Source organism: Anser anser (assembly GCF_964211835.1).
Source record: "Anser anser genome assembly, chromosome: 1".
Taxonomy (NCBI): Eukaryota; Metazoa; Chordata; class Aves; order Anseriformes; family Anatidae; genus Anser; species Anser anser.
The window spans coordinates 86,028,243-86,049,185 of NC_139720.1; the positions used below are offsets into that span (position 1 = coordinate 86,028,243).

Genomic DNA, 20,943 nt, shown 5'->3' on the forward strand with positions numbered 1-20,943 from the left:
TGTTTTTCTTTATTTAGACTTTGTTTTCTACTGGTGGAGGTGTTTTCTGAAGATTAGGTGATATTCATGTTGTTGTGATTAATACTTCTGGGTATGACAGGTTAAAGCCCAGTGTATTGATAGAATACGTTCATACTTGTCAAATATTTCTAAAAGAAGTAGTTCTAGCAGGAGGTAGTATTTTGTAACAGAATTCTGGAAATATATCAGTCAGCAAAGGTTTACTATCTTTTTTAAAATAACATTTTGAGGTTAGTTTTTATGCAAGTTAATATTTTTTTCCCCTCATTTTAAATATAGATATGAAAGTAGAGGGCTTGGTCTTAAGTTTTCTCCTTATAAGTGTATACTTCTGGAGAGAAATCAAGGGCAGCATAAAAATAAAATTGGAAACAGCAACACTGAGAATGAGGCACCCAAAAAAGAATATCATCTGTAAAGAACTGATAATAAAAAACAGAAATTGTGAATCGTAAGCTTCCCTAAAAACTATATATTGGATTAATTGCTGTGTTTCCTGTTTTAAAGTAACAAGTATGTAATGTAAAAGTAAATTAGCAGGGAAAAGCACAAAGGAATATATTTCTTACACTACCTTACTGTGTGTTAGAAGCATAAATATAAGACCTATTCTCTCTATTACTATATCTTATTAGTAAGCTCTTTTTAGAAGTGCATGAAGAACAGAGCATTGTCTGGAACATTGAATAAAACAGGCGTGGGAACTCCAAGTTGGGGAAAATGGCACTGCATTGATCCATGCAAATCCAAGCTTAATTGTCTGAAATCCCCTCTTCTATCACTATTAGGGTCATTTACAGTAATGTGTAACATGCTGATCATCTTTTAAATATTTAAACCAGTAATGCTGCATAGATGGGCCTTCCATTTCTTTCTTCACTTGTGGCTATCATGATTACTTCCATCAAAGTTTAGTTCCTTTTTCATATTTCTCTGGAAACCTCTTGATCTCCTCGCATTAGTTGTTTCCCTCCCTCTGTTAAATTCTTCATGTATTCCTGTCTGATACTAATTTCTTCCTCTGGTCCAATGCATAGTCAAGAGAGTAATTTATTCATCTCCAGTAGCACCCCTGAAATCACAGAAGTACTTGATGGCCTGATTTATTAAGGCACTTGAGGTCAGTGCCTTAAGCATGTGCTAAAAATGAAGCAAATGCCTGCATGACCTGCAAAGGATTAGTCACCTGCATAATGGTTTCCAGGGTCCTTAAAAATGTGAACTTGTGGAGCAGATTTGCTACTGGTGTAAGGTTAGAGCAGCTGTATTGAAATCTAAGTGATGCTGACAATGCTTTCAGTGGCATTATGACAAGTCTACACTGAGCCTTTCCCTTTTCTTGTCTTGTGCCATGCTGATACATTGTGATATGCCAAAAATAAAAATCAAAGGTAGGAAAAAGCTTTTACCATTTTCAGATGTTTATATACCACTTAGTGATTAATAGGACTATTAGCATCTCAATAATAATAAAAAAAAAAGTACCATAACAGCATATCTTTTTTTTTTCCATTTGATTTTGTAGTGTTATACTGTCATGCTCTTTCACATTTGCTTGATAATAGGATATCTGTGGTGTCACTCCTAAAGCAAATAGGAATTGCAAATTAGATTAAATAAAACTTGAGTAACCCTAGATTTGCAGTTTAAATCATTTCTTATGCTATAGATGATGTGTGTTTTTTATTAGTCAACTGCAAGAAACAAGGAGTTGTATTTTTCTTTCCTCACTATGACTGTGACCTCTTTTTCCTCTTCCTGAGGAGAAAAATGTTTTGTGTATAGGTGTTTCTGTGTATAGGTGTTTCTTTCTGTACGGTCTTGTTTCTCCTTGTAAGAGGTGCCTCTTTCATTCATGTAAAATAGTTTGATTATGAGGGTCTATCTTTGCAAACCAGCTGGCAAAATGTTCTGAAAATTAAAGATCTCCTGCAAATACTTCATTCTGCATGAATTCATAATTTTTATATCGTGTATCTTTTTGAAGTCATAACCAGAAAGTTAATTCCAGTATACAGGAAAATATTTTTAAGTTTTTAGGATGCATTACAGACTTTTCTATAGGGGTTTTCAATGATATTTAAAACATTCTCCTTGAAAATTTTGTAAAAAAGAAAGTTCTGTTTTGGGGGGCAGCATTATTGCATTTCAGAAATAATATCCTGTAAAATGCCTGTAACAAGGTATTTTAACTGAAAGTCCATTGTAGCTTTCTTATTATGATTTCAAGCTTCTGCAACAATAAAAGTGTTCTTATTCAAATGTATATCATTGCATTCATACCTTTAATAGCAGCATTCCATCGTATCAGCCTATAAATAGACAAAGAAACAATTGCACAGAGTACTTGTTATTCATCTTCAATATTTTTTATTTCATTGTTAGATATCAGACTTTGGAATACTCTTATGGAGTATTTGCATTGAATACAGAAGAAAAAAGTTATTTCCTTGGAGCTTACACATACTTTCTATCTGTATTTCCTTGCAATATAAAAATTTATGTTTTTAGTTCCATTGATCATTTTTATTGCCTTCTTGAAGACAATGAAAATCGCACAAAACTTCAAATAAAAGCATCTCCGAGTGTAAATTAAATCTAGGGTGTAGTCTTTTGTAAGCAGAGAAGAATGTACTCTTAGATAATACATCTTTTTTCCTGTATATCAACAAGATGTCTATTTTCTTTTCTTCCTAGATACACCTTTAGTTAAAATCATTTCTTCCAATTCATGGCCCGAAGAAGGACAATCTATAATTCTGACTTGTGAATCCAAAGGAAAACCAGTGTAAGTGATTTAACAAGTAATATGTTTTGTTATTTTCTTTATTCTGCTGTGATTGCAATCTTCAGCTGCAGAAATCTGCTGTTTTTGTCTCGTCCTGGGGTGTAATGTAATCTCTGGGATAGAAATCCCCTTGAAGCCTGTCTTCATTAAGTGTCTATAGAAGATTGGTCTTTTACTTTGTCATTTATTTTAGTTTTCAGGAAGAATTCCAGCTGTAAGATTTATTTATATTTTTTTTTGTTCAGTCAGGTATATCAACCTGAAAGGAGTACAGGCTTAATCAGTCACTGTTTACATCATTGAACTGATGATAGGAGAGAAAACGTCTCATGAAAATCTTCCCACATCAAGTAGCCTCAGAGAAAGTATATTGAACTTTCTGTATGCTTTAGCTGTCATTTATAAGGGAATTTGATGTTTAATGACATGTGCAAGTTGACTACTTGTTTCTGCTGGAGTTTTAAAAGATGTAGTCTGCTTTAAGAATAAAAACTGTTTTACTTGGAATTTAACATCTCTGCCACCAATATTTTTAAAGGTAGGTCTGCAGAGATTAACTCTTGCATAGAATCTACTATTTAAATAGACCTCTCTTGTTAAAATAGCATCTTCTCTGATGAGCTGTTATGCATTTACCCATGAAGAAACATAAATAACCACGTTGCTTAATATGAACAGAATTTCTTAAACATGAACCTGCTACTCAAAAGATTAATATGGTAATGGTGATCTGCAGCTTTAGAATGATCTCGAAAATAATAGTGCAAACGTATTTTATTTCCGGAAAAGGTGCAAATTATGTGCCCCAAATCATGTCACTTAAGGCAGAATTTCTCTCTGGTGTAATTTTATTGACTTCTTAGAATTGCTTGATATAAAGAACTTAAGTCAGATTTAGGTAGAATCATGCATTTAAGTCTGAAATTTCTGTTTTGAACTCATTTAAACTCCTTAAGTACCTTTCTTCTATAGATTATATGCATGTATCATTTTAAAGTAACTCTTCCATCCAAATCTTGACTGAGCTGATAAACACAGCATCTAGATCATGCTTCTACCGTACTTGAGACGAGAACACTAAGGTTCCTTCATAGTAGGTCTTATATGATGTTTAATGCATTTGGTCTTCAGTGTACCTATGTGCTTTTGAGTTACTATGTGTTTCTGAGATACCTATGTAGGTACCTCACAAAATTCAGGTGCAACCACCTTTTGCCTTTAGCGTATACTTGAAGGAGAAAGAATTTATCTTTGAATATCCCCCTAAGTATCAGGGGATACTTAGTCAGTGAACCTATTACTTTCAGATTTAGTGGAAAATATGCAAGAGTTTAATTTTAGGAAAAAGATCAGCCCTGATTGCCCTGAGTTGCAATTGGCTAGTAGTATTTAGGGTTTTCCCTATCTCAGTGTTTTCCACATGACTTAACAGGTGACAACTACATGCTGAGTTCTCTGTTTGGCGTATTGACTTTGGGGATCCTAGCCTCAGGTGTTTGATTTTCACTATTGATTTAACATTCACAATAGGGATAAAAACTTAGAAGTAAGGCAGTCATTACAAACTTTTAATTACCTGTTTTTTGTTTCAGGAGAGGGCCAGTTTGGCCCTTCACACTTGGAGGCTTTAAATCATAAGAAAGTTTGGAGGTTATCTGTTGATTTCTTTATTTTGTACTCAATAGTTTTGTGAGACAGATAGCTGGATGGTTGGACAAATGGATGTAATTGGGGGAAGGGGGGGGGGGGGGGGGGGGGAGGCTGTGGAGAACAGGTACATAGTAACAACTAAGTATTCCGGTCCTCCATTTTCACTTACCTCTGAGTACTGGAACAAAGAGGCATGATGCTTTTCAGTTTCTGAGGGTGTGGAAACTATCTCAACTGTCTTTAAACATCAGTAGATATTTACATCTGAGCTGCTCACATGGGCTTCTGCTGCTTTTTCTCTGCTGACTACATGGAGTTTAGATGCTAACTTAGTCAGATATCTACCTCTGTATTTTGGGATACCAAATATAGATGTCTAAATATAGATATCTATATCAAATTTTATATCTATGTTTATTTTTGGTTAGCTTCATCTTGCTCTTTATCTATGAGTTATAACCACATTTTCATAATCTTTACTTAAAATGGGCTAACATTTTTTCTTTTTTTTTTTTTTACAAAAATACTACTCTTAAAAAAGAGGCAATTAATTTTCTCACATATTAGATTTTCTTCAAGACACCAGTGTTTGTAACTCATTTCTGAAGGCAGTAAAGAACTATGAAACTTGTATGTTTTAGCTTGATGTACAGTATTATATATTTAGTACAGTAATATTGTAGATTTTTTTTTATCATTAGGAGATACTAACTGAAACACAATAATTAAAAAGCATCTTCAATTGAGATGCTTACCGATTTTTTTTATTTGTTAATCTTTATTTAGAAGAAAACTTAGTTGCAGCCTTAATGGGTTCAACTGAAAATATTACATGTGGTTGCGAAAGGGGAGCCAAATAAAATTCTGCACCAAGGAGAGCACCTCTCAAGGCAGGGCACCTCTGTACAGTAGCTTTGGGGGCCCAAATATTTGTGCCCATAAATGCACCTCTGATTGTCCATTCCACAAGAACTGCCTACATCAGCTGTTCTGTATTGCTTCATTAGGTCAGTCTTTCACGGAGCAAAGCCAGTAATAAATAGGCATCCTCCTGAGAAAAGTTTGCAGTTGCTTAGCATGAGAAACAGTAATGTCATGCTCCTAGCCTACATTATGATTACCTTCTGGTAAGAAATTGGAGAGGTCCACAGAGCCCAAATGTCAGTGTCAGAAGATAAGTGATGAACTGTGGGCTTCATGGAGAGAAGAGCCAGCTGTGGTCCTTCATAGCCATTTACACACCATGGATTAACTTCTATACACTGTCCACTATCCACTGTCAACTCTCCTGTTTCCTGTAAGTAGCAGTGACTCATACCAGTAAGTGAACACCTTACTATAGGTACACTTCTCTCTATCTCAGAGCAGTTTTCAGAATGTTAGAGATGAAAATGGAGAAAGAATGAAGCAGGGTTGTGGGTGTTGTGACATTCATGATAAAGATGGCTGCTGCAGAGTACTTCTTTTCCAAAAGGGAAAGGCAGAGTGAGGCTAAAGCTGGAGTATACTCACCACATCTTAGCCTTTCACCAAGCCCCTCCTGGCAGTGATTCTGTCCCTCATGCTATGTGCATCATGGATTCCTTCATACTGCCTTTCAAAGCTACAACACAGTTCTAAGGAAAAGCCCTACCTAACTTAGTGCCTTGTAGCAGGGATTGGGAGGGAAACCTTATTCACACTAACATCTCCGGGAAATCAGCTGCCCTCTGCATCCCCTTTCAAAACAAAATCATCCAGAGGTTTATCAGAGAGGTGGGGAACAACAGTCTACAAGGTGTAAGAATTGGAGAACTAAGGCTTCAGGGTATAAGTTTTGGTTTGACCAGCTGGTGGCCGTGGTTTTGATAGAGATTAAAAAAAAAAAAAATGTCTCAGTCACTTGGATGTGTGCAGCATAGGTTGCTGTAATGTGTTTAGACAGGCTCCCAGACTCTGAGGCTTCTAGTTGCTATGCATGGATGTGCTTGTTCTCACATTTCTGGTCTTTGACCAGATATAGCGTTACTGGAACAGGAGTGCCGAGAGTGGGCTAAGGGGGGAAAGAGAAGTGGCGGTGTGGGAGAGGGGGTGGAGAAGGAAGATGGAAAGGCAAATGAGCCATTCTGGATGAGCCGGTGAAGCAACATGAGAGAGTATAAGAGGAGATCTGCAAGGTCTGTAACTGTGCTGTTTTTCCTCTCCACTTACCACGGTGAGGATGAAGATAGCTGTGATTCTGATCATGGTCCTGTGCTTATTAGTATTAGGGGAACTACTTTGGAGGCAGTTGTTGTTCTTCTGGGTAAGCACTGTATTACTATTATAGCGGAGTGATGATACCAGTAAAAAGAATGGGACAGGTTTCTTGCCTGTTTTGTAACAATTTTCCAGAGGCAGGCTGTGTGGGGGATTACTAAAGTGTCGTAGATTGTTATATGCTCTGGCACAGTTCCCTCTGGAATACATGTTGTGGCTGGTGAGGCTTCAAGCAGAGGCAGGATGCCTCAGAGGTGACAGGGAAGTTACTGATAGAGCTGTTAGTCCTTGGGTTTGCCTTTTTGGGCTCTGAGGTGACATGTTTCATAACACCAGTCCCACATGGTGTGGATAACTTTACTGTTCACAATATCAGAATGGGAATGGTAAGATGGTGAAGTGGCTTCCTTACACAGTGCCTTTGAAAAGGTCTCTTGCTTCTATGTGCAACTCTGGCTAAGTTTATTGCCTTCAGGATCTACTGTCAAAACCTGAGTGTTCTCTAAAAATTTCAGGTTGCACACATGGATTTAGACCTCTTGATTTGATGTTTGGGCACAAGTTATAGACAGCTGTGGAAGGCTGTTTTGGGGAATATTATATGTATAAGGAGATGACATTCTCAATTAAAATGTTCTGATGGTGGAAAGGAAAAAAGAGAAAATAACAACCTTCACTTTACCACAGAGACTGTTTTTTAAACAGACCTTATAAACATAACTCACTATGGAAACGAATGCTATTATCCATAATATTTTAATGGAAATTTAGCTAGCATTTGTGAGGATTTTTGTCTGATTGATGTCCAGTTGGCAGACCAAATCTTTTGTGGTTTAACCTGGCTGGCAGCTAAACACCACACAGCCGTTTGCTCACCCTCCCCCCTCCCTCTCTGGGATGGGGGAGAGAAACGGGAAAGTGAAGCCTGTGAGTTGAGATAAAGACAGTTTATTAAGACAGGATAATAATAATAATAATAATGGTAATAGTACTATTAATAATAATGTGTACGGAACAAATGATGCACAATGCAATTGCTCACCACCCGCTGACCGATGCCCAGCCTATCCCCGAGCAGCCGGCCCCCCCACCCCGGCCAGCCACCTCTATATATTGTTTAGCATGACGTCAGATGGTATGGAATACCCCTTTGGCCAGTGTGGGTCAGCTGTCCTGGGTCTGTCCCCTCCCAGATCCTGCTGCACCCCTAGCCTGCCCACTGGCAGGACAGAGCAAGAAGCTGAAAAGTCCTTGGCTTAGTGTAAGCACTGCTCTGCAACGATTAAAACATCAGCATGTTATCAGCGCTTTTCTCATCCTAATCCAAAACATAGCACCCTACCAGCTACTAGGAGGAAAAATAACTCTATCCTAACTGAAACCAGGACAGTTTTCTTTTGAAAAAATTCAAAATTGAAAAAAAATTAAAAAATTGAAAAAATTTTCATTTTCCAAAGAAGAAAATTTAAATCAGCTCCAGAAATCACACATCGTTTTTATGAACTCATATTCAATGTCTAGATGTTTCTGTAGACATATTGCCAGATAATATTTTGATTATTTTAAAATAAACAAAAATAGCTGTAAAAATATAAACCAAATAATGCAATGAAGGTTTCAAAAGCCTGTGCTTTTTAATTGCAAGTTATAGCTTGTACATACCATTCTATCTGAACAGGATGGTCTAATGACTCAACACTGCTCCAAAATTGAACTCAGAACTCCCCCATAGTGAAAGAAAGGTTCAATATTTGATATTCTTAATCATCGCTCTCACTGAAGCATGCATGAAATACATTTTTTTTTTTTGAGTAAGCATCATTTCATAAAGGACCTCAAAATATAATAGAATAATTAGGTCACAGGAAACAAAGAGGGAGTTGGCTGTCTTCCATGTGCAGTAGAGAGAGGTCTTTCCATTCCATGTAGCTCAGGGGAATCACAGTATATATTGACTGACTAATGTAAAGTAAATATTTGGTCTTGCTGAAATAAATAAGAAATATTTTTGTTTCAGGAGAAGACTCACATATATCCCTCATTAGAATAATAATATTTGTATGGTCATGAAAAAGTTACTGAGAAAAGGACAATCAGTAGTAAACACTAATTTTTTATATACTCAGTACTTAAAGTGTAGTCAAATAAACATTGTAATATGAGAAAAATTGATCACTTTTAATAGTGAATGTACATCAAATAATCAAACGCAGAACACTCTAAGGCTTGTGTAAACGATGTATATGATATCACCACAGAAAATGAAATGAAATACCTGTTTTTCCAATACCCACTTGACTCCCCTGAGTAAGACAAACATTTTGCAAAGGCTGATGGAAAGAAATATTAAGACAGAGAAATACACAACACCACTCTGTTAGTGACCCCAGAGAATGGCTGTGTCATTTGAGAAGGACCTGATAGGGCTCTCAGTTTAGAGAAAACTTAGAGTGAAGTTAGCTAACCTGTTTTCAGTCACCTGAAAACAGCAGAACATGAGACTCATGCTGGTTCATGTTTAGCCTACCGTCAGCTAGGACCCCAGGTTTTTTCATCTCAGGCGCTAGATTCTGAATCTATCCCTGCTGAATTTACCCCCTTCTTGTGAGGAACCTGTTGGCCTCTTTCTCCAACCTGTGGCGATCCCTCTGAACGATGGCCCTCCCCTCAATTGTGCTGAAAGCAGCCCCAGTTTGGTGTCAACAACAACTCCTTAGCTAGGTCTTTGATATTAAACAGTTAAACAGGATAGGACCTGGGAAAGACTCCTGAAGAAGTCTACTTGTAACCAGCCACAAGGCCGAGCGTCCCTTTAGTTCAGTGGTCCAGGCAGTTTTTCACCCATGAGTAGTATATGCATCCAAGTCAGCTGTAACATCCCAGCCTAGGTACGAGGATACCATAGGAGACTGTGACCAAAATCTTACCAAGCCAAGGTAGACAACATCCCCTGTTCTCCTTTCATCTTCAGACACAGTCATTTCTTCAGAGTTTTCAGTGCTTGGTAATTAGAAATTTATTGAAACGTTTACTTCATGAATCGTTTTGCCATTGACTCAAGGATAAAATGTATTATAAAGAAAAGAGTAGAAAATCTCTCTTTCCTCAGTATAGTTACCTTGATTCAAACTAATTCCAAGTGGAAAGATCTCTGAACCTAAGGAAAGTATTTGGAAAACTGCTTGAAGCAACATATTCAGATTTCCTGACTTTCATTATAATATAAGAAATGTCTAATACTTTGTTTACTGAAAACTTTGACGTTATGGACAGGAGACAGCCTTTGAAGATGATTCCTGACTCCTTCAGTGGAATAGTAGTTATGAATGGTAGTTACAAATGATCTGTATGACTCAGGCCTTATTTGATGCATGCCCTCAAATCACATAATTAAATTTTCTACATAAATGTTCATGTGTTTCTTGCCCATAGCATCTGAGAACTTAGCAAATTATTACATGTTTATTTTTATCACAGCTGTGGACAATTAGGGTATTCAGTTGCCTCCAATTTACAGCTGGGAGCTGAAGCAGAAAAAATCCTACGATGAAAATCAACAAAAAAGATCACATTTTTTATGTCTGATGTTGAACACAGTCCTTGTTTTCCCAAGAGAATTTGACGTGACATAGCATCACACTCAGAAGATAGCTCATCATTGGTTTGAATCGTAACACTGAGTTCTTAGCACATCTACAAATCTATGCCCAAGAGTCTGAAATCAGAGACACAGAAAATAACAGAAACTAACTTGACATTCAGCTGTTAACATTTTGGTGTAAGTAGTTTGCCAATATTGCTTTGAAACCGCATTGTAATGGCAGGGTTAGATTCTGATTCATTAGTCTAACAGCCAGCTTTTTATCCATGTACAATTCTTTCCTTCCTGCTTTGACATGATAGCCTTTTCAGCTTCTCTATCAGATGAGTTGGAGGTTCTGTAAGAAATTACCTCATTTTCTGCATAAATTTTATTCATTGCAGAATACTGTCTGGACTGCGCCATGAATACCTAGCAGCCTAGAAAGGAATGTTAGTATCAACTCCACCTGTATGAATTATTGTAATGAATCTGGAAAAGCATACAAGTTTCTGTGTTTATAAATTACATTGCAGAATGAATCCACAGCCCAACCTGGACTCTCAGTCAGTATCAATAAATATTAATGATTTGGAAAATTGGATGAATTTGTCTATATCCATAATGAAATACTATTCTAGTAAAATATGAATGTGGTATCAAACTATTTCTGCCTTACCTTTATGTATATTTGTTCGTAAGAAATCACAAGTCGTAAAAATCTGTTTCCAGGTTTCTCTGGAAAGAATCACCTACAACTGCAATAAAGTAGGTAAACAGGAAGAAGGAAAACTAAATACTGGACTTTAACTGTTGCATGTTTAGATTTGGATGATCTTAGTCTCAGGTGGAAAAGTGGATGGTTTTGAATTTTGCCATAACCAGTGTACTTTTAACAAACTGTGACTCTCCCTGTCCTCCTTTGCTTTGATCCTAGAACTAGCACTGTCCTCTAATACCTCTCAATAACTCAAGTATACATTTTTTCTCAGTTTTATGCCTTCTGAACACTGTAAGGTTACAGTTAAGTTGCCTGGGGCACATGCTGAAGACAGCTTTGGGTGAGATTCTATAAATATATTCTTAAATAAAGGCTACCATACAGGACAAAATATCATATCAGTGGGTGTATGCTTCAACAAAAGTAAAAACCCCTTCTCGCGGTTCTCAGCCCTGTGTTCCTTATCACTGTGAAACAGCTCTGAGATTGGCTCAGGTTCTCCTATTCTTGCCTTTCAACTTTGGGATTTTCTGCTGAAACTTGCAACCTTGATTTCTGTCTGTTCCAAGTTGTCTTTCTTTGAATTTGATCTGGTCAACAATTAGTTAGAGTCTCTCTCTTAAAAATGCAGGTATCTCTGTCCTCTTTCTCTTTCTCTCTTGTGCCTTATGTTTCTCTAAAAGTTTGTCTTGTTTTAAACAGTGCTTTTTGGTCTTCGTATTTAGGCTTTCCACATTTGTTTATTTGTAGAAGTGTGAACTTGTGTTTCTCCAAGAGAAACTGTTTATATTTCAATAGGTGATTGCTAACTCATAAACAGCCTACTATTAACTTGATCTGATGCCATATAACCCACGTCAGCTAATGTTAATTGTTCTGTATCTGATGATTATTGTTAATCACATAGAAAATTCTCATCATGAACAAAATTTGTAACATTCTCTAAGAAACTGCACTGAAATTTTATTGAACAGTTAACCATGTAGTTTCTGCACCCACACAGGCAGCAGAGGATACATATAAGAAAACTTCATCAGTATTAAGCAGTATATTTCAGAGCTCTTTCAGTGGGGAAGGTACAGAGAAAATATATCATGTGATATAGACCAGGTAAGAAGTTTTGTAGTTCATAATACACATAACTGCTAACAATGGTGAACCTTTTCAGTATCCAAATTCAATGATGAATTTATATTTAAAATAATTCTAGTTAATAGTCACTGATACTACTCCAAATCTTTGTTGAAGCCAAACTTGGCAACATTGGTCAGCATTTTGCCATTGTTGTTGTAATTACTTTCTTTGGGTAGTTTGCCAATTTTTAAATTATTTTCATTTTAAAAGAATTCATTCTAATGATATCTCTTGCCTTGATTTAGTAGGCATCTGTTATATGCTGTGTTGAATGGGTGTTCATTTTCCATAAAAAGTTCTAAAATCTTATGAAGAATATCATACGAACTGTAAAGAAAGATTTGCCTAGTGAAACATTCCAGAAAGGTAGTTTGGTAGGCTTTGCAACAAAAAGCCAATTATTTTAAAGGATTATGTAAATATTCAGCTTGTAACCTTTTACACCAATATTTCATTGACATTACAACTGCACTGTGGAATTATGCTGTGATATAGTAGATAACAGAGTAAGAAGCAGGTAATATTTTTGCTGAGATACAGCATGCATACCTAATAGATTAAATTTCAGTTTGTGTTAAACATCCTGACAGTGTGAGGGGATGTATCTTCATTTCACAGCTGGGACCTTTTCTTTTTTTTTTTTTTCTTTTTTTAGTGTTTTGCAGGGAGTAGGGAAATTGGTGTAATAAAAAGTGTCATACAAAAAGAAACAGGTGGGAGCATTATTGCCTGTCTAAAAATTACACTTTACAATAAAACCTCCTGCAGTGCTTAAGAACTTCCCCTTTAGTGTTCTGTAAAATGATCACATTGCATAATAGGCTCAATTCAATAATTGCCTTTCCTCTTTTTTTAAATGTCCCTTTTCTGCAGTGTTTACACATAAAATGTTGCAGATAGTAGTGTGAAAAACAACTAAATGCTGCATTTTTTAATGCTCATTAAATCCATTTTGCATGCGAATGCCTTTTGAAATAATTTTGTCCTCGCTCTGAGTTGAATGCCTAGCAAAGAGCAGGTGATGGATTTGTGTACAGTGCAAACACATTCTAAAATAAGAGGTCCATAGAATACAATAATAGATACAGTTGAAATATAGCATGTGTAATTCTAATTCAGTGCTAGACTGAAAGGTAAAATATGAAAAAAAAAAGTTTTGGGAGAGGCTGAGATACTCGGTGTTTTAGATGCTTTAATTTCTGTAGATAAGTGATTAACTACAGTTACAGGTAAACAACCATCAGCAGTAAACACAAGAGAACATGTTAGTATAACTCCGTCAGTGCAAATCATACAGTATTTGCTCTGTTACGCAATTACAGAAACGGAGTTTATTCTCTCTATAGCAGATGTGATCTGGAACATCCAGCACCATGGAGAACAGCAGATCATTGCAATCTGCATTTCCCCCCACGTTTAGAGTAGCACAGCTCCCTGAGCAAGTGTGCATGCTATAAGCTAACAGGGTAAAACACCGTCCTTCCACAGGAATGGAAGTTTGCATTTACGGAACATAAGAACAACTTAAAATCAAATTATGATTATATAATCTCTATATATTTTCCATTTCTTCTTTCCATTTGGTATCCTTTCATTCAAAAACTTGTATCCTATTTCAAATGGTATTTGTATGGATGGAGAAAGTGCATGTATCTCTCCACACAGAATTTTGTGTCATTAGTCCAGCCAAGTAAGTTAGCTACAAAGGTCTGGAAAACAAAGGTTAAAAAAATATCCAAACAACCTTTTTAGGTTTGAAAATGTAAGCTTAACACAACTCCTTACTGTGAGAACATAGTCCCAGAACAAATTGAGATGACGAGGTAAATGAGATTGTGGTCCTAACAGGCAAGGCAGGAAACAAGTAAGAGAATGAATAAATTAACAACATTTACTATTAGCGTTAATTAATTTTTATTTTATTTTTTAATAGTCCTAGTCTCTCTTTGTATTGCAGATAAAATCTTGGAGATTTCTCAGTCCTATGTTTGGCTAGTTACAATGAAATTTCCAGATTCAAGGCTTGGTATTTAATGTACAACTGTATGCTGTTTCCAGAACCTATATTAAAAGACCTGATGAAAGACTGAGTCTGTGATTTGTAGTCTTTCACAGGAGAGCAAAAGTGGCAGGCAGGAAGGATGCAGAACCACATGGAGAAGAGAACTGCCAAGGAACTGCTATTGCTGTTTGCGTGGTTTGTCCTTCATTTATGAACCTGCTATAAGCAGCTGAGGGGCTGAGCAGCCACTCCAGGGCTCTGAATGTGGATAACCCAGTTAGGGAATGATCTAGCTGAGACAGCAGTGTGTCTACTGGGTTTTAGCTGGTAGGAATGTCAACAGAAAATTTTATGATAGACTGTGCCCAGCTGTATGCATATCTGGTTTTGTGTGTTATGCAACAGAGGTTAGAGAAAACAGTCTTAAACAAAGGAAGAGAGCACGTTATTCTTTGTCAAAGTATTGCAAACAAGATGAGAGCAATTAGTGGCCATACATTGGAAAAAAAAATGCAACTAACTAGTAAAGGACTGTAAAACTTTATCCTGTACATCCACTTCTAGGCTCATCTTGAGTTGCAACATGCCCATCTGTGGTGGGTTGACCTCAGCCAGTTGCCAGCTGCCCACCCAGCCACTCTCACTTGTCCTGCTCAACAGGACATGAGTCAAGATAAAGACGTGGAAATCAGTTGCCAGTTACCATCACAGGCAAAACAGACTCAACCTGGGGAAAAGTAATTAAATTTATTGCCAGTTAAAATAGTGTTAGATGGTGAGAAACAGAGACAAAAACTCAAACACCTACTCCCCCACCCCATTTCTTTTTCCCACACTCAACTTCACTCCTTCTTTCCCAACTTCTCTACCTCCCCTTTTGCCAAGCACTGCAGGCAGAGCAGGGCTGTGGCTGGTCTATAACAGCTCCTCTCTGCCACTCATTCCTCCTCACACTTTTCCCCACTTCAGCATGGGTTCTTCCCATGGGCTGTGGTCCTTCAGGATAAGGCTGTTCCACCATGGGCTCTCCATGGGCCACAGTTCCTTCAGAGTACATCCACCTGCTTCAATACAGGGTCCTCCATGGGCTGCAGTGTGGATATGTGCCCTGGCTTAGTCCTCTTCATGGGCTGCAGGGAAATACCTGCTCTATCATAGTCTTCTTGTTAGGCATTGGAATGGGCTGTCCAGGGAAGTGGTTGAGTCACCATCCCTGGAGGTCTTTAAAAGACGTTTAGATGTAAAGCTTAGTGTTATGGTTTAGTGGTTTAGTGGAAGACTTGTTAGTGTTAGGTCAGAGGTTGGACTAGATGATCTTGGAGGTCCCTTCCAACCTAGATGATTCCGTGATTCTTCACAGCCTGCAGGGGAATCTCTGCTCTGGCTCCTGGTGCATCTCCCCCTGCTCCTTCCTCTCCGGTCTTGGTGTTCACAGGGCTGTTTCTCACATTATTTTCCTCACTCCTCTCTCTGTCTTGCTGCATTTTGCCCTTTCTTAGCAATATTTTCCCAGAGGCTCCACGAGCTTGGGTGATGGATTCAGCTATGTCTTGTGGTGGGTCCCCTAGAACCAGATGTTTCTGGCACAGGACCACCTGCGGACCCATGCCCATCCCTCCACCACCACTCCCAGCACCTTGACACCTACAACCAGTACAGCATCTCAGTGAACTTGGGGCAGCCAGCTAAAACCTTGCCAAGGGCTGATGCACAGTCATACATATGCACAAGAATTCTGTAATGAGCTTTATAATATGGAACTACCGAAAACATGCAGCAAGTTTCCATAGATACATATGTTTGGTTGTTGTCACTGTTTTGTTTTATTAATTCTTAAAACACTGTATTGATCACTTTTAAAATGAAATTATAAAACATGGGTCCCCGCTCCCTATCCCATCCTGAGGGACATCCAGCCACATCTGTAACATTAGCAGCAGAGTGCTCGCTCCAAAGGTGGGTGAGCTGACAAGGTAAGGGAAAGTATGGCTTCACTGGGAATGATAGGATAAAGGTAAGTGAAAGGTGGATAATTTAATTTATTATTGCTGTTTTATTGTATTGTCATGTTGTTTGTTTGTTTATTTACTTATTTTTTTACTACTGCTTTCAAATATCCCTGGCCGATCTTCTTATTTCATATATGCAATCTCTAGAATGCTCCAATTGCTCCAGTTTGTCACAGGGAATGGTAATTCAAGGGAGCGCTCTGCATTATCTCAGGTCTAAGTTCAGCTAGTTCTTTAAAATGTATTTACTCACAGTTTGCATCTAGAGGCAAAACAGAAAGTATAGACAATTATATGGTAATCAACATCAAAAAGGAGAGCAACATAAAAACAAGGAATATTGTTAAAAAGAAGCTAAAGGGGAAGCTAAGAGAATTAATTTTTTTCCAGGGAGCCTGGGGACTGTGTTGGAAAAATAAAAAATAAAAACACAGGGTCAATACATATTACCTAGCAGAATCACTTGAGAAGGAGAAATTGGTGAGGCTAAACAGAAGAGAAAGCAAAGTAATACAAATGCTGAAGACATAATTTGAAAAGCTAAAGTTGTTTTCCAACTGAAAGAGAAGATCCTTGAATTTTGGGAGATTAAATTTGAAAATGCAGTAAACCACCCTTTTCCCTTACCTTACACCACCACCATCACCCAAAAAAAAAAAAAAAAAAAAAAAAAAGGAAGAAGGAAGAAAACATTTGAGGAAAAGCTAGCAAAGGTAATTGAAAGTAGTATTTAATCTTACTTGAAATATATATTTGTAGGATCAGCTAAGAATCAAGGTGTAAGAGAAACCCAAATGAATTCGATATATCAATATTTACTGTGGAAGAAACTGGGTATATTACAGACTGGCTTGCTTTTTTTTTTTTTTTTTTTTCTAAAGGGCTTATTGGCAAGTTTTTCTTAAATGGACTGTATAGGAGATGTGGAACAAGTGGATAAAATGAACAGAAACAAGCCAGGAGGACCAGATGGTTTCACCCTGGAGTTCAAAGGAATCAAATGAAATACATGAATTAAGAACATTGACAAGAAACTTCATGCTTAAAACCACTGTGCTAACTTGGGACAAAAGGGATTCAGGAGAGGTCCTAGAATGTGAAAGTCTGTAGAGCTGACATCTTATCGTGACAAAAGGAAAAACTATATGCCATGTGGTGGCCCACTTGATACAAGGGGAAAATATTACGGTGGTTTACAAAATTATAAATGATACAGATATATTTGATAGGGATTGCTGGTTCATTCTCTCTTCAAATAGAAAAAATAAGTGCTATACAAAGCTAGTAAGAACCAGTTTTATAATAAAGCAAGGAGGTCATTCACACAGTAACTAGTAGAGTTTTGGAATTTGTTGTCAACGGACAGGACAGTTGGTAAAAATGCATCAACAGAAAGCTGCATAAATTGATAAATTTATGTATAAAAGGGAAAATCCTCAAGGTTTGCACTATGCTTGGTGTCAGAAGCACCTGAGACAGTTGTGGGTTGGAATTGTGCTTGCGGAGGCAGCATCTCTGCTTGGCCTGTTCCCTAGACATCTGCTTATCTCTAGTGCTGGAGATAAGGCACTGGGCTAGCTGAACTTTTAGTCTGATCCAATACAGCTGTTTCTGTGCTGTTAAGCTTTGAATGTAGACTGTTGTGGATTGCTGGGACTAGATGCTAATAGAGCTGGATCCCACTGAGAGCTTGAGGATATCTCCTTTACTGTGCTAAAATTATTGCCATGAAGGTACTAATGGATAATTTTCTGTGTGAGGGAAGTTTGTGTGAACTAAAACACTCCCCTCTGTTTGAAGATAATGATACATTTGGGAAAAGAAAAACAAACTCCTCTAAGTAAATAATATTTGTCTCTTTTTTCATTTATTGTATTACGGTTTCATAAGTTATTTTTAGATGTAAAAGAAATTGACACAGACCACAGTATAGGACTCAGCTCTGAAATATAAATAATCATAAGTTCCCAATGCATTGTTATTAAGCTTTCATTATATTCTCTTGAAGGCATGAAGCATTTCATTATTTATTGTGATCTAATGCAGTGTGCTTCAACATCAGCTATTTTCTAGAGCTTTTTGACACTGGTGAAAAAATATAACCAAAGTACAAAAATATTACAGCATATTTCCACTCCTTTGATGTTCCAATAACTCTTATAAATATCAACAAATATTTGGTACTTATTGAGAAGAATCCATATTTCAACTAAACATCATATAAAAGTCATTGCTGTGGCTAGTTATTAAAGGTCTCTTGTCTAATGAAAAGAGGATCTTCTGCTACATCTCCCAAACTTCATGATAAGCAGTGTTCTTACATGCACTGAAAACCAAGAAGCGCATAGCTTGGTTAATGAGGGTTGGTACTGAAGACTTTGTATAGTTCCTGCTTGCCATTCAAGTTGCAGCACTGGTACTTTTATCAGCTCTCTGGGTGCTGTCGCTGCATCTCAAATGCACCGAGGAATTTTAGTTTAATGAGGCTTCTCCTTGACTGTGTCTTACATCAATAGCCACAAGATTTTAAACAAGTACTATTTGGATAAGCAAGTAACTGAATCAGATTTTCAACTGTTTACTTAATGGAAAAAGCGGAAGTGAATCAGCCACTCTTCATTTTCCTCTTTGATTCTTGTGCCAGCAAGCATTTGACCCTAGCCCAGAAATGCAGCTGGTGTTTCTTAGATGGGATTTCTCAGCTTACTTGTAATAACAGAGACATGGCTTCTTACGAGTACTGGGACACAGCTTTTATTGAAAACAGTGCAAGTTAGGCATATGAATGTCCCTTAGTGTCTCAGCCTGAAATATCTGAGCAGTCTAAAATCTTGACTCCTCAAAGGAAATAAAGCTCATAATAATCTTTGCTCATCGATATCTTGATATACACTTCTGGCCTCAACTGGCAGTGGGGATATCACCATGAGACATATTGTTGATTAAAGAAAAAGAAAAAATGGAACTGAGAATGTTGCATGACAGAAGTTACCTCCTGTTTCCTCCTTGCAGTCTCCACCAATACCTTTACCTATGGAGTTGCATGAAAAGTGGCACTTTGGCTTGACCTATGCTATTCTTTGTCTCTTAGCCAAACTGGATTTAGAAAATATACATTCTTTTTAATCTTACAATATGAAAATGTAAAATATTTAAAATAAATCATGGTGAATTTCTCATTTATTTATTTAGTTACTTTTGTTATTTCTGATTAACTGGTATTTTCCCCAGCTCTTGGTGCTCTGGTATGGGATTGCAATATGCTTGTAAACTTTTATGAAGAACACTATGTTATAAAATGATCTGAAGACATACTAGATGAGAAGATGTTATTTTCCTGTGTTCTATGAAATGTATAGCAACTAAGGTGTGCTCATCCTGTCATTGTGCTTTGCTGCTGCTTTCCTATCCCCAGCAGTACTTCATTAGCATTAAGAGCATAGTTCCTGGTTAATCCCAGTAATTTTCAGCTGCCATTCTGAGGCATCCACTTGAGCACCATATTATCTTAATACTGCTGACATTTGCATGTCTTTGAAATATATTTTTTTTCAGTTATTCTCCATTTAATCCACTGCAGTTTCTATCATCCTTTGTTCTTATAGTCATGCCTTACTTATAGCTGATGAAAAAGAATAATCTACTAATTTCTCAATAGCTCTTAAAGGTTAAGAAGGAATCAACAAGGTGTAAACAGCAGTATGAGAAGCCCAAAGACTTAGCTGTTTGAATACAGACTACATAATTAGAAACCTATAGAACTAGAATTATAGCAAAACCAGGCCATTAAGATTTCTATGTTTAATCAACGTTTTTTTTCATGTGAATGAAGTTCTTACATGCCACTTATCATCTCAGCTGTACTCTGACAGAAAAGAAAAAGGCCTTAAGAACAGCAATAAAACATTTAAACAAGGTGTGACAATTTTTCTTTATATTCACTTATCTCTGTATAGTTTCCCCTCTTCTTTTTTCCCCTCTTATCTGAGTGTATGTCTTAGATTATAAATCTGAAAGGAAAGGAATTTGACTTTCTAATTTGCACATCAATAAATGGCAACAATCCCAGGCACAACTGGGGAAGGGAGTATATTACAGACATGCTCAGCCAGGGTAGTTCAAGCTCTGGAGTTTTAAAGGAGCTTTCAGGGCATCTCTGTTTCTCTGCTTCATCATTTACCCATTCCCCAACTGAAGTAATGTTACTGTAGCCCTGAATGGATGTTGGTTTTTCACTGTGTGAGGCTACCTGGCCACTAGTCTGAAGTTTGTTCTCTGCTGACTTTCCATTCTCTGGAGGAGATTGCAGCTTCACTGAATCTGCCTTCCCCTCTGCCTGCAGCAGTAAGGGAGATGCACTTGACAGGAGAGATTTCCCCCCCTTCACTGCTTGCACAATCTCTTAGAAGCAAGCCTGTCGTCTGCCCTTAATTATTGATATGTTGTTAGGGATATCTTATCCGTTGCTTGTGAGAGCTGCTATACGACTGCATAGCAGATAATATATTGTGCTTCCACCTGAACAGCTTGTTGTTGTGCAATCTGTCTATAGCAGGCCTTCAGTGCAAGACTTTTGATACAAAAGCAGTGTCTGCCTACTTTATAAAATTGGAAAACACCTTATCTAATCTATGGTTGAGTCAAACCAACCCACAGATATTCCCTGCAAAGTATTTCCCGGTATTTTGTCCTTGAGCTAGTGGCAGTTAGCTGACAGTGGCAGTAGTACCTACCCACTTCTGCAAGGTCCCCATTCCCCTGAAAGTAAGGCAGGATTTACGACATGAGATTTTTAATGTA

General features: G+C 37.3%; 1 protein-coding gene across 12 annotated transcripts in view; it reads left to right on the top strand.

The window, feature by feature from the left end:
• Positions 1 to 20,943, top strand: part of CADM2 (cell adhesion molecule 2) — a 660,501-nt gene that overhangs the window by 553,942 nt on the left and 85,616 nt on the right. For all 12 annotated transcript variants that reach the window (XM_083836578.1, XM_083836574.1, XM_083836579.1 and 9 more), the window contains one exon: positions 2,719 to 2,809. In XM_083836578.1, the coding sequence (XP_083692704.1) occupies positions 2,719 to 2,809 (91 nt within the window). The remainder of the gene's footprint in view (positions 1 to 2,718; positions 2,810 to 20,943) is intronic.